The sequence below is a fragment of the Phocoena sinus genome, chromosome 14 (genome assembly GCF_008692025.1).
Source record: "Phocoena sinus isolate mPhoSin1 chromosome 14, mPhoSin1.pri, whole genome shotgun sequence".
NCBI lineage: Eukaryota > Metazoa > Chordata > Mammalia > Artiodactyla > Phocoenidae > Phocoena > Phocoena sinus.
Window position 1 is genome coordinate 2,435,361 of NC_045776.1, and position 13,863 is coordinate 2,449,223.

At 45.5% G+C, this 13,863-nt stretch overlaps 1 protein-coding gene across 9 annotated transcripts in view; it reads right to left on the reverse strand.

Moving 5' to 3' along the window:
• Positions 1 to 12,993, reverse strand: part of ZNF236 (zinc finger protein 236) — a 101,712-nt gene extending 88,719 nt beyond the window's left edge. For 5 of the 9 annotated variants that reach the window (XM_032654484.1, XM_032654479.1, XM_032654480.1 and 2 more), the window contains exon 1: positions 11,705 to 12,977. In XM_032654484.1, coding sequence (XP_032510375.1) covers positions 11,705 to 11,759 — 55 coding nt within the window. In that variant the 5' untranslated portion in view covers positions 11,760 to 12,977. Of the gene's footprint in view, positions 1 to 2,495; positions 2,815 to 9,819; positions 10,983 to 11,704 lie in introns of those variants that run through there. The other 4 variants (XM_032654483.1, XM_032654481.1, XM_032654482.1 and 1 more) reach the window with 4 other exon arrangements.
• Positions 12,994 to 13,863: the final 870 nt, after the last annotated feature.

Sequence of the window (13,863 nt, forward strand, 5' to 3'; positions counted from 1 at the left end):
CAGCATATAAATGAAACTAAATTATTTGGTTATTGTTTCGAAACCAAATTATATCAGATTTATGAGAGATTTCAGATGAAATGAATGGCACCTTAAATTTTTTTAGTGGACATGTTTTTAAGTTAGAAATGAGAAATGCTGACAGGACTGAGACATGGGACTACAGGATTCTAACATCTGTTAACAGGACTGTCAGAAACCTGAAACTAAACCCCTGAGGCTTAGTACCCACTCAACGACACACAGAAGCCACCGTGCTTCTTAACCTTGCCTGCCTGCTCAACGCCGTTTCTCAGTCACAACAAATCACAGAGGCGCTTCTCCTCCAAGTCACTTTGGGCATTCATCAATAACCCGGTTTCTTGAATCACTCAGTAAACAAAACTCTAGGAGGAATATAGAAGCTGATGCACTCGTTCAATCTACCTCTGAACACTGCTGCGAAGCAAGATAAAGCCAGAAAAGCAAAACCTTTTGTTCTCTCACACGCTTATGGTTTTAGGAAGGTAAAGAGTTGCAGTGCTTTGAACAATCCTCAGGTTTTACAGTGTGCTCTCTAGTGTACAGTGTGCTTACATTTAGGTAAATGGCTATAAACTCAAAAGTATTTCCAAACAAGAACAAATATGCAATAATCACAAAAATTTTCCAAGAACTTCATAAAATAAAGATTCCTAAATGTCTTCAATTCTTGAAAATAATACTCCAAGTCTTATAATTTCGGCACAAATATACAATCCATATTAACTAGACAAAGACAGAAATATGTCACGTACAACTCTTTGTATCCAACTTGACCCCAAAATATTAGAAATTTGGAAGTAGGGTGAGGGGCTAATTTTAAGACTCAATAAAGCTCAGGAATGTCTTCTATTTCTCAAACGTCCACGTGGTGAACACAGCATTCCAGCATTTTCTCTAGACCTTTACATGCCTGTTCTGAGCAAATGGCCCGCAGTCCCCTGTTTGGCCAACAGTCCTCCTGGTCTACAGCAGAATCTGCTTAAAAGCAAGAGCTGTGAAATTCCAACGATGGGAGGTGGGGTGAAACCATGCTGGAGACAGAGCAGAAGGGGATGGAGAAAGCCGACAAGAGCTCCAAAAAATCCTCCTGGCAGGTCCTCCAGTAAAGCGATTCCAGTTTTGAGAAACACTGATGTAATTCAAAAGACTGTAACTTCATTCAGAAACAAAGTGGATCTACTAAGGGAAATATACATAATTTTTATTCTATTTATTCTTAACTCTATCCACATTCAAAGCCCATATATTCAGAATCTCTACAGCAAACTAATAACAAAATGTTGTATGACTCCCCAGGCCCAAATAAAATGATTGCTGGGACCACATTAATTGATACATTATTCCCTTTTGAAAAGTCTGTACTATGGGAAGAAACACTGAAGGCACAAGTAAGATATCTGTTGACAGCTGTGTTTTAAGAACTCAGTAGTGTTTTAGCCTAAAGCCTGAATACAATAAGAGCCCCTCAACTTAATTTCTAAAACGCAAAATTAAAATGCTATTTCAGGATGGAAAATGAAACAATTTTCATAGCCTCTATGTTGAAACTACTTAATATGTTATCTAAAAATGAGAATTAATTTGATTTCATTAACTGCAATTGATAGATAAACCCCTGAGATAAAAAACTGTACATTTAAAACTAAAAAATGATGTCATTTTGCTTATGAATTAAGACTTTTCTAGAAAATAGTTTTATCCTAAGCAGCAAGACTTCGCTCTTTAACAAAGCTCCAAATGTAATAAAATGACTTTTTCAGTAGGTCCCTTCCCGCTGTTGATAACATAATATTAATTTGGTCCAAAGACAAACTTAAAACAATTCAAATTACAGTGTAAATGGGAAGGAAAAAAACAAAACATGTTTTAGTTTCCACGTTGAGTCTAATTTTAAAGTCCACAGCATCTCTAGACTTTCACTTTGCTTCGCGTCTGTTTCGGCACTGAGAGAGCAAAGCCTTTCTCCAGGACTGGGGGGTGCTAACCCCACACTTGGCTTTCTTTCCGCTCAGAGTTGGCCCTTTATTGGGAGAGTCCTAGGCCTCAAAACAACCCCAATTAGGCACCAGCTCTTCAAGTTCATTCACATGTCTGGTCCCCAGAGTACTTGTTCAGAAAGAAGTCTATGAAATTCACGTATCCTTAGGATGGGCTTCAGGAGATCCACCAACTCCAAGAAAACTACACACCAACATACACACGTGTGCACGTGTCCACTGTTGGGGGTGAGCGGTCTCTGCAGCCACAGGGCCCCCGGATTTCTAAGGGGCTAGGGACCTAGGTTAAGGTGTGATCAATTCACATCAGTCCTCCTGAGTATGGCTGCATTTTTAAGAGGCAGCTAGAACTTCACGAGACGTTGGGCCGCACGTATTCCTACTGCTCCCCCAGACAGAATGGGAATAAGCACAGAGCCACCTGCATTTGGCAGTGCTCAAATCTAAGAGCTCATCCAGAACAGTACTTCTCACCTATGTGCTTCTGCCCTCTGAGAGGACCGGGGAGGAGTCATCATGAGATCTCACTGGTGCAAGGAAGCCTCCGGAGGCAGGGCCCCAGGCAGGACCCAGACTGTCCCCATACACACGGCCCCTCACACACACGTCGCCGCACACACAGACAGGCCCACCGCTCTCCTCAGCTGCTCACCCTTCCCGCCACCAAGAACTCCACTTCACTATCAAAATTAAACAAAAACCGGGTTACGAAGATCAGAAATTGAGCACCTTTGCTTCCCTGAGAAACACTTGAAGACCAGTTTCAAAATCAGTTTAACTCTTTACACAGGGATTCTAAACAGTACATAATAATGGCTGTGTCCCTACCACCCCACAATGATACAGCCTATCACGGGGTTGTGCAGATTAAACAAGACGACGCTTCCTGGTGCCATGGGGACAAAAGCTCATCAACCGTCTCGGAGCACGGCCACCTCTTTAATGCTCGTCCTTGCTACTCAATACCCTACCCATCACTCCAGACCACGCTCTCCCATGGTAACTACCCACAGGCAGGCCTGGCATGTAACGGCGGGGACAAGATGAGCTGGCTTTCCAACTGCTCTCCCCAGAACGGGCCCAGCACATCAGACCAGCCAGCTTATCTGCACGGCGAAGGTCATCCACATCCCCAACTGGAAGAACCTAGGTGGATCTCTTCCACGCAAAATACCTACGATGTGACACCAAGTTCCAGCAAAACCTACTGCATTTATAGCATTCAGGGATTTAACTCAAATTCGCATCTCTCGACTGAAACTCTTAAGCACTGTGCATTTAAGATCTCAGCTACCCATAAATCCTGATGAGGCATTTTCAATTTCTAAAGTAACTAAACCCCAAACTTTTAACCTGTTTTTATTTCGTTTTGAATAAAAATCTTTCCAAAATAGAGTTGCTCTCCCCATCCTCTGCTCTCAACAGGCACTAGCCTCACTTCCCTCTTTCCATCATTCCCTACATCCCTCCAAGAACCCAGCTCTTTAACCATCAACCACCTACTCTCACTCTGTCACCCTCTGACACCACAGTGCTCTCTGAAGTCACCAAGCAGGCGTCTGGGAAGTCTGACAGTCACCCCCCTACTTCAAATCGGTACTACCTTGCCTAATCGCCACCATTCTTTCCCCTCATTTCTACTTTTTTAAAAATTCCCTTCTACTTTCTTTTCTCCCATTTTCTACTGCTCCTCCCACATTTGTCAGCATTCAGGTTTTAGCACAGCTGAGCTTTTTAGGTAAAACTCTGAAGTGAAATGGGCAAAACTAAAATCTAGGCTGTGAGATATCAGGACAGGGGTTAGTCTTACGAGGGTACTGATGGACGGAGCATCATGGGGGTTTCTAGGGTGCTGGTAACGCCCCATTTCTTAACCTAAGAAATTATATAAATAATTATATGAATTATTAATACAACCCATATAATCTGGGTGCTGAATACATGAGAAAGTTCTTGCTCTGAAAATTCACTGAACTGAACATAATTTCTATTCTTCTCTGTATGTTATATATCAATAGAAGGTTTACGCCAAAGTAAAGTGCTATAATATGCAACTTTCCTTTTCATTCCTGTTTTTTCTTCCAGATTGGGGTCAACTAACTAGGGTCTAGCCTTTCTGGTAAGCAGTTTCATGGAACTCAGCCACGCTCACTGGTTTACGTATTACTGTGGCAGTTTTGGGGCTGCGACAGCAATTCAAAGTTACAGCAGAGACCTTAACACCCACAAAGTCTAAAACATTTACCATCTGGCGCTACAGAAGAAGCCTGCTACCCCTGCCCCAGAGGGTAAACCGGCGTTCCATACCGGCCAGCCAGCATTACTGCAATCCCTGCAATGTCTGACCCTCCAAGCTCCGTGGCACCCCAGGGACATCCCAGAGTGATAAAGGCATAAAGGGCTGACATATACCATGCTTTACCTTCTACAATAAATAACCTTAACATTTACTTAGGCATAATCTCCTTAAAACTAAGACCTTTGTCTTAGTCATGGGATAGAAAGACTGGACATTGCCCTAAATAATAATTTCCAGAAAATTAATACAATAAAGGCAGCTATCTCTGTATTTCACCATTCTGCCCGATACCTATGTACCTCACTCCACGTCTTCTTACCTCACCCGCTAAAGGCTTTCTGCCAAGCATATGAAAAGATGCTCAAGATCATAAGTCATAAGGGAAATGCAAACTAAAACAATGAGATACCCAATAACACACACCTATTAGAAGGGCTAAAAATCCAAAATAACCAATAATACCAAATGCTGACAAGGACGCAGAACAACAGGAACTCCCATTCATTGCTTGTGAGAACACAAAATGGTGCAGCCGCTGTGGAGAGGTTTGGCAATTTCTCACAAAGCTGTTTATAGTCTCACCGTCTGATCTAGCAATCATGCTCCTTGGCATTTACTCAAATGAGCTAAAATCTCATGCCCTCCCAAAAACCTGCACACGAATGTATACACCAATTGTATTCATAATTACCAAAAAACTGGAAGCAACCAAGATGTCCTTCAAAATGTAAACAAATATACTGTGGTACATGCATATAATGAATATTACTCAGCAATAAAAAGAAAGGAGCTACATCAAGCCATCAAGAGACACGGAGACATGTAAAATGCACACTGCTTAGTAAAACGCAGTCTGAAAAGGCTACATACTATATGATTCCAACTATATGCCGTTCTGGAGCAGGCAAAGCTATGAAGACAGTGAATCCTAACGTAAGCTATAGACTTCGTTTATAATAATGAATCAAAATTGGTTCATTCGCTAGAACAAGACATTAATAACGGGAGGCTGTGAGGAGAAAAATAAGGAGTACAGTATACAGGAACTCCAAACTATCGGCTGAACTCTGAGCAAGCCTAAAAACTGCTCTAAAAAGTTTACTAACTAAAGACAAACAAACATCCGACTCAGTAGAAAAATGGGAAAAGACTTAAGAGCTTCACGAAAGAGAACAAATGCTTAATAAACATAAAACCCTTATTAGCACAGAACTGCAAATTAAAAATCATAATGAGATAACACTACACATACCAGGAGGGCTAAAATATTAAAAGGACAGACAATGCCAAGTGCAAAGAGAGTGAGAAGGCAAAGACTACAGAGCAAATGGAAGGTTAATCCCCTACTGGTGGGAGAGAACTGGTACAATCACTCACCACTGCCCACCATGACCCGGAAATGCATAAAGGTTCCTAGCAGCACTTATTTGTAATAACCCAAAACTGGAAACAACCCAAATATCTATAGTAGAAAGGATAAATTAAATGATAGTATGTTCATACAACAGAATACTATATACCTATGAAAAACGAACAGATTTCTGCTATATAATAAGGAGGATAATCTCATAAAAACAAATATTGAATGAATGAAGCAAGAAAGAAAAGGGTACATACTATGAACCCAATTTAGTTCAAAAACAGTTAAACCTAATCTACGGTATCAAAAGAGGACAGTGGGGGTCAGCAGGTAATAGAGAGAACAAGGGGAACTTTTAAGGTACTGCTAATGTTCTGGTTACATATGAAAATTCATGAAGCTTTTCACTTAAAATCTACGCACTTTTCTACATAGATGTTCTATTCAATTAAATTAGTCACCTAAATACAATAATAAAGGAGTTTCAAAAAACACATTTCTGGCTTCTCCTGAAAAACAATCATTAGCTGTGGCAATAATTAAATGGAGCAAAGTAGGAGCCGGCCCCTGTGGAAAAAATAGGAACTCCAATTCTCCGAAACCCCAGAGCCAGCTATCAACTGCTATCACCTACTACCTTTAACTGCCTCGCTAGTTTGCATTAGTGTCTGACCTACAGACAACTGAGGTTTTGAATTCAGTTAAAGAATTGAGGTATTAAGAGAGCACAGTCTGTTCCTGCAGTTTATTAGATTACATACATTCTTCATTTTAACCCAGAAAAGCAACAGGTCTCACGTTTGCTGAGAGAAATGCTAGAGGAAGGCACCTCGGAGCCCCAGCTCCCTCCCTCCCTCCTTCCCAGCAGAGTGGCCTCAGCCTGGACCACACAGTGGAATCTCCTGTGAGCTTTAAAAGCCGTGATGCCCGGGTCCCACCATAGGCTCAGATGTCACTGGATGAGGCCCGGTCATCGAGAGCTTTAAAAGCTCCCCACATGACTCCATAATGCGCTCCAAGGGTGAACACCACCACTGGAGGTCTTGCTGCGATATTTCACGTGAGAGAATTCTAAAACAAAAAAGAAGTTTGAAAAATATTGCTAATTCCTTGAGCACTGTCTTTGCGTATGGAGACAATGTAAAAACGCTGATACACATTAAGCATTTTAGAACTGCTGAATTGACTCTATCTAATGAAGAATTAGGTTTACTATGGTTTTCCCAGGCTAGGTTTGTGTCAAAGACCAAGATTCTGAACCCATGTTAACTCACTACTTGATTCCAGGATCATAAAATCTTTAGATTTTGTGTCTTATCTAATCACACTTTCTTCAAAATACTAAATACTCCAAGTTTCTGTCTACCTAAAAAGTTCGATTATGGAGAGTACAGGTTGCTCCTTTCTGAAGAAATTTTTTCATCCTTCAATACCTGATATTGATAGAAAGTAATTATTTTAAGCAGAATCTATCTCCCCTTAACTGTTACCCACCAATGACACCTAGTTTTGCCAGGGAAGCAGAGTCCCCTTAAAGCCTCAGAGCACTTCCCCTACTGAGTAGAAGTTCAAGCTCTACTTCTGTTAGCTATGCTAGCTGTCTCCGCCCCTTGAAGGAAGAGTACAGAGTTACTGAATTCATCGGAGAAAATCTAAAATGGCCTGAATTGGTAATCTGAGCAAGAACGGAATTGTTTATTCCTTTGGCTCAAGGTCTGCCTGCCTCAGCTCTCTGGAAATGAAGTATTAACAAATATCCCTTCAACAGAAAACAGAAACTTAGCAGGAGACCAACTAAAGGTTCAAGCTAGGCAGAAAAGGTTTGCACCATTCTACTGGAAAAACAGAAGCCATACAAGATCCCAAAATGTAGTTTCCATCCAGATCACATTACGGCTTATTAAGAGTAAACTAAAATAACAATGATAAAAAAAAACCCTATCTCACTCATCTTTATATTCTCAGGACAGTGCCAGGCATAAAGGCGAGTGCTCAACAAACACTCCCCCATCAATTTATGTAACAGATGAGGCTTACTTCTTTACTTATGTCCTAAAGGTAATTATTACTTTAAGACACGTTTTTATGCTACTGACAAGGGATTAATCTCCAAAATATACAAACAGCTCATACAGATTAATATCAAAAAAAATACAATGTAATCAAAAAATGGTCAGAAGACCTAAATAGACATTTCTCCAAAGAAGACATAGAGATAGCCAACAGGCACGTGAAAAGATGCTCAATATCGCTAACGATTAGAGAAACGCAAATCGAAACTACAACGAGGTATCACCTCACACCAGTCAGAACGGCCATCATCAAGAAGTCTACAAATAACAAATGCTGGAGAGGGTGTGGAGAAAAGGGAACGCTCCTACACTGTTGGTGGGAATGTAAATTGATACAGCCACTATGGAAAACAGTATGGATGTTCCTTAGAAAATTAAAAACAGAGTTGCTATATGATCCTGCAATCCCACTTCCGGGCATGTATCCGGAGAAACTCTAATTTGAAAAGATACATTCACCCCAATGTTCAGAGCAGTTCTAGTCACAATAGCCAGGACATGGAAGCAACCTAAATGTCCATCAACAGAGGAATGGATAAAGATGTGATACATATATACAATGGAATATTACTCAGCCACAAAAAAAGAATGAAAGAATGCCATCTGCAGCAACGTGGATGGACCAAGAGAGTATCACACTAAGTGAAGTAAGTTAGAGAAAGACAAATACCACATGACATAATTTATATGTAGAATCTAAAAATAAAAAAATGATACAAATGAGCTCATTTACAAAACAGAAATAGACTCACATACATAGAAAACAAACTTATGGTTACCAAAGGGATTGGGGGGGAGGGGGAGGGAGAAACTAGAAGTTTGAGATTAACATATTCACACTACTATATATAAAACAGATACACAACAAGGACCTACTGTATAGCAGTAGGGAATAGGGAACTCCACTCGATACCTTATAATAACCTATAATGGAAAAGAATCTGGAAAAGAATATATGTATATGTATAACGATCACTTTGCTAAGTTGCATTTTAAAAAAAAGGGAAATGTTTTTGAGCAGACCTCCTCCTCCTCATTTCTGGAGGTTTCAGTTTTGACATCATTTTCCTTGGGAAGCCTAGACCACCAGTGACTGTTATCTGCTGCCATAAACAGTGTTCCTGCCGTCAGAGGACACACACCATCCTGAGACCCAAGGCAGAGACCTCGTCTCTCTTCTTAAACTCTGCACCCTCAGCCCCTAGCACAGTGCCCACCTACGACAAGAAGTGCTTCAAAATGCTTGCTGAATAAATGAATTAACCCACATGTAGGGCTTTATAGTTATGAGGGCAGAGCAATGCAACGGACCCTTTGGACTCAAAGGCAGATTCAAATCCAACTCTGACACTTACTAGCTGAGTAGACCTTCCATATCACTTAACCTCTCTGAGCCTCAATTCCCCTATAAAAATATAGGGGAAATATAGGTGTTGTGTAAAAATCCCCACCTCCTACCTTCCATGTTTTTCTTAGAATAAAATTCATAATGAGTGACACAGAAAAACAAGCAAAATAATTTCAGATTATGAGAAACATTAAAATCATAATTAAAATCGTAAACTGTTAGAGCAACAGTCCCCAAACCTTTTGGTTTCAGAACCCCTCGATATTCTTAAACATCACGGAGGACCCCAAAGACCTTAACTTTCTACAGGTTATACCTATTGACAGCTGCCCTACTAGAAATTAAAACTGAGCAACTTTCCAAACGCTTATTCACTGAAAAATAAATCTAGTCCATGTTAACATAAATACACATTTTTGTGTAAAACATACTCTCCGAAAACATAGTAAGAGGAGTTTTCACTTTTGTACATCTTCTCAAGGTCTCCTGTAACAGAAGACAGGTGGATGCTCATATCTGCTTCTGCTTTCTCTCTGTTGCAATACGTTGTTTTGAGTGAAATACATGAATATAGCGCTGCCTCACAGGGTTGGGTGTCGCCACCACGGCTCCTGCTGAAGAGTCAGCAGTTTCACCCGTAATGGCCTGTGTATGATTAGTGCAATTGTTAACCAAGTGAAAAAGCCCAACGGACTTAGTATCACTACAAGAATATTTACCTTGCAGATGCCTGAAACTGTCTCCAGAACTCCCAGGGGTCCATGAACCAACTCTGAGAACCACTGTGGTAGAGAATGACTGGTCTAAGGCAGGGAAAGCAACTTTCAGAAAGGTCTGAGGAAGGAGGCCTCTCTCGGGAAGCTGAAGCCCAGAATGAGCAAGGGGTGGCTTCTCAGAATAGGGAGCAGCAAAGGCCCTGAGGCAGAAACAAACGTGGCCTCGTCCAGGAACAAAGGACTGAGGGCAAGCAAAGAGAAAGGAGAGTCAGACGCAGGCCAGATCAGGCAGGGTCCTGCAAGGAGTGGGACTGTAAGTTAAAGGGATGAAGGATCCTCTGCATACTTCTAATAAGGGTGTGGCCACCTTATTTACATTTGAAAGAGATGCCTCAGACTGACAGGCGATGGAGACCAGCAGAGACCAGTCAGAAGGCTCCCACAGAGGCCCGGCTCGCAATCACACTGGAGAGGGAGGGAGTAGGGCCGACTGAAAACACGCCTCTGAGGGCGAAGCTACAAAATTATGAAACGCCTTGGGGAGTAAGGGAAAGAATTATTTTTCAGTTTGGGGCCTGAAAAAGCAGGTGAACGTTGATGCCATTTGGTCAGACGGGAAAGACTGGGGGAAGAAGAGGTCGCAGACGTATTCCAATGTAAAGTTCACATTCTTTCTCTACCCTAAGCCTTTTCCAAGTGACTAAGAACTGCGGGACACTGCACTTTACGTTATTTTGTTGCATAAATCATATTAACGAAAAAAAATTAACACTGACCAAAATAAGGACCGATCAGGGAGCGAGGCCTTTAAGACCTCCTTCCAGACACCATCAGCCACTAACGAGAACTCTAGCAGCCACTAGCCAACTACAAACGTGCACACCTGGACTGTTCTCCAGCGACACCTCTCCCGCGGAAACTCGCGGGCGCTGCAGCCCGGTTCCCATGCCCGTGAACTTCAGCAACTGCAGTAAGAGCACTGACAACGCCCCTAATCTTACACCTAGTCTCTCCTCCTCTCTTCCCAAACGCCGCAGCGGCAAAATGGAACGGACGCAACGGCCTTCCTTCCCAGACACCACCTCTTTCTCTTCCGAAATCCGGAGCGCCCGCCCGCCTGGGTCCCGAGCCTCAGGGGAGGGTGACGCTGGGCCACCGAGCCCGGGCCCGGAAGACGGTGCACCTGGACACGAGCCCCGCACGGTCTCGGCCCACGTGTCACCGCGGGGGGACCCGCTCCCGAGCCCCCCGCGGGCGCCCCCCCGGGGCCGCGGCAGCTCGCGGTCGGGCCGGGCCCGCCACCCCCGGGGACGCACACCGGGCCGGTGCCTTCTCGTCAGAAAGGCCTCCTACGACCTGCGGCAGCCGGGCCGGGAGGGCGGCGGGCGGGGGAGCGGGAGGAAGGTGGCGGGCGGGGGAGCGGGAGGAAGGTGGCGGGCGGGGGAGCGGGAGGAAGGTGGAGGGCGGGGGAGCGGGAGGAAGACGCCAAGGACGGGGGAGGAGGACGGGGTGTGGAGGCGGGAGGAGGAACGGGGGGGGGGAGGAGAAGAGAGAGTAGAGGAGAGAGAGGAGGAGGGCGGCGGCGCGCGCCTCGCCCCCGGCCCCGCCGCCCGCCTGCGCGGCCCAGGAAAGTAGGCCCAGCCCGGCGGAGGGGCCGGCCGCGCCGCGCCGGTATCATTCCGCCCGCACCCTGCGACCCAGCAGTCGGGCGGCGGCGGCGGTGGTGACGGTGGCGGAGCGCCCACCCCGGCCCGGACCCGGCCCCCGGTCCCCAACCCCAGCCCGCTCCGCCGCCCCCGGCCCAGCCCGCTCCCGGCGCCCCACGCGCCGCATCGGGGGACTATATTCGCGCGGAGCGGCACAGCGCGGCCGGGCCGGGGCCGCTTACCGGTGTCGCCGCGCGCCTTGCTCTCCTTGGGCTTCGGGGGGCGGCCCCGCGGCATCGTCGGCGGCGGCGGCCCACCCCTCGGCCGCACACACACTCACACACATACACTCGGCGGAGCGCGCACGCGCGGGGGCCGGAGGCGGGGGCGCGGCGCGCACCCGGCCGAGCGGCGGAGGCGGGCGGAGCGGCTCGAGCGGACGCCGAGTCCCGGCCGAGCGCCCGCGGGCCTCACGGGGGGAAGGCGCCCAAGCGAGCGAACGGGAGAGCTCGAACCCCGCCAACTTCGGCGGGTTCCATGGCCCGGCGGGCCGTGTTCGGGGCGTTGGGGGCGGGCGCGCGTTGGGGGCTGGGAGCGGCGCCGTGCGCATGCGCGGTCGGCCGTTCGGGCCTGGGCGGACGGAGGGCGAGCGGCCGCGGTCACCTAGCGGCGGCGCCTCCCGAGGTGTTGGGCAGCCGAAGTCAACGCAGCCGGTAAGGCCGTCGGGAAAGTAAGTAGGAAAGGTGTCCTTGTAACGGGCCGAGGTGGTAAGAAGGAGCTTTCCAGGTGGAGTCAGGTAGAAGAAACAACCCAGCCACGGGTCCTTCCTGTGCCGCGTGCGTAGTCTGCGTCCTGTGTGTGTATATGCTCGTGTAATTCCAGGAAAACTGGGCGCTCCATCTCCCCGGGTTGCTTCCGGAAGGCCTTTGAGAGCATCCCTGTGAAAACCACAGGGGCAAAAAGGCTGGGAGCCTAAATTTACCCAAAACATCGACCTTGGACTGAGGAGGACCCACCCAGAAGTCACTTATGTTCCTATCCTCTGATGTAATGCATTAAAATTTACAATTTCAAATGTGTCCATCTGTTATTTTTGTTGTTGTTGCCCATACTGACTTAACGCAAAACCCGAACAGGAACATGACAGCAGAGTGATAGGTGAGGTCAAGCAAAGCCAAAAGAAAGTAGTCTAACATCGTCTTAGTATCCTCAGAAAAAGTAATGCAAAGCCATAAATAATGACCACCAACTGCACGCAGGGTATTATGAGGGAATACAAAGGTTAACAAGACAATCTGTCCCCCCGAAAAACTTGGAACCATGGGGCAAGAAACACAAAACTAGTCAAAAATCCACAGAGAACCTTGAGAAGGACAAGGTTAATTATAGTTAGAAAAGTAAATACAAAAGACCCCTCTCTTAACTGAAACTTAGTAAGTGGTTGGGTGCTAACAGATGGTAAAGGGTTTTCTACGTGGAGGCAACAGGTGAAGAAGGAGGTAAAGAAGGAAAAACTAAAATGAGCCTTATCTGTTAGGGGTTTTATATACATCCAATTCCTGAAAAAACTAAACACGCTCAGGTTCTTCAACCTCCCGACATCAGGCAGCCAGTGAATGGCAGATGGGATTTAGCAATGAACATTTCCTGTTCTTTAACTTCTTAGCATGTTTTAGTGCCTTACATAAAATACTTCTAATCCGTACGACATTCCTTCAAGGTACTCTTTTAGGAATGAGATTCAGAGAGGTTGAGTAATTTGCTTAAGGCTACATAGCCTGTAAGCAAATCCAAGACGCAAACCAAATCTGCTTACCTGTTAACCCCATGCTCCTAGTTGCATCAAAGCAGAAGTCTACGTTAAGTTTAGACAAAATATGACAGGGGTTTCCCTGGTGGCGCAGTGGTTGAGAGCCCGCCTGCCGATGCAGGGGACACGGGTTCGTGCCCCGGTCCGGGAGGATCGCACATGCCGCGGAGCGGCTGGGCCCGTGAGCCATGGCCGCTGAGCCTGCGCGTCCGGAGCCTGTGCTCCGCAACGGGAGAGGCCACAGAGGTGAGAGGCCCGCGTAACGCAAAAAATATATATATGACAGTACTACCATATGCATGTTAGGGCTGGAGTACCTTGTAAGGCTGAGAAGATAGATTGGAGGCAGATAATAATCCTTGGTCATTTATAAATCAATTTGGATGATGATGATGTGTTTGTGAATGTATACCCTATTCTGTTCTGAAAAGGATTTGAAGCAGTTTATATCGGGGAAAACATGAGGAAGTCAGGACAATGGAAACAATAGAAAAAGTAAGCACCCAAACTAATGACATGCTTATAAAAGGCAAATAGGAAATCAAACTCCAGGTTTCTTAGCCCAAGCAGAAAAGTAGACATGATTAGTTA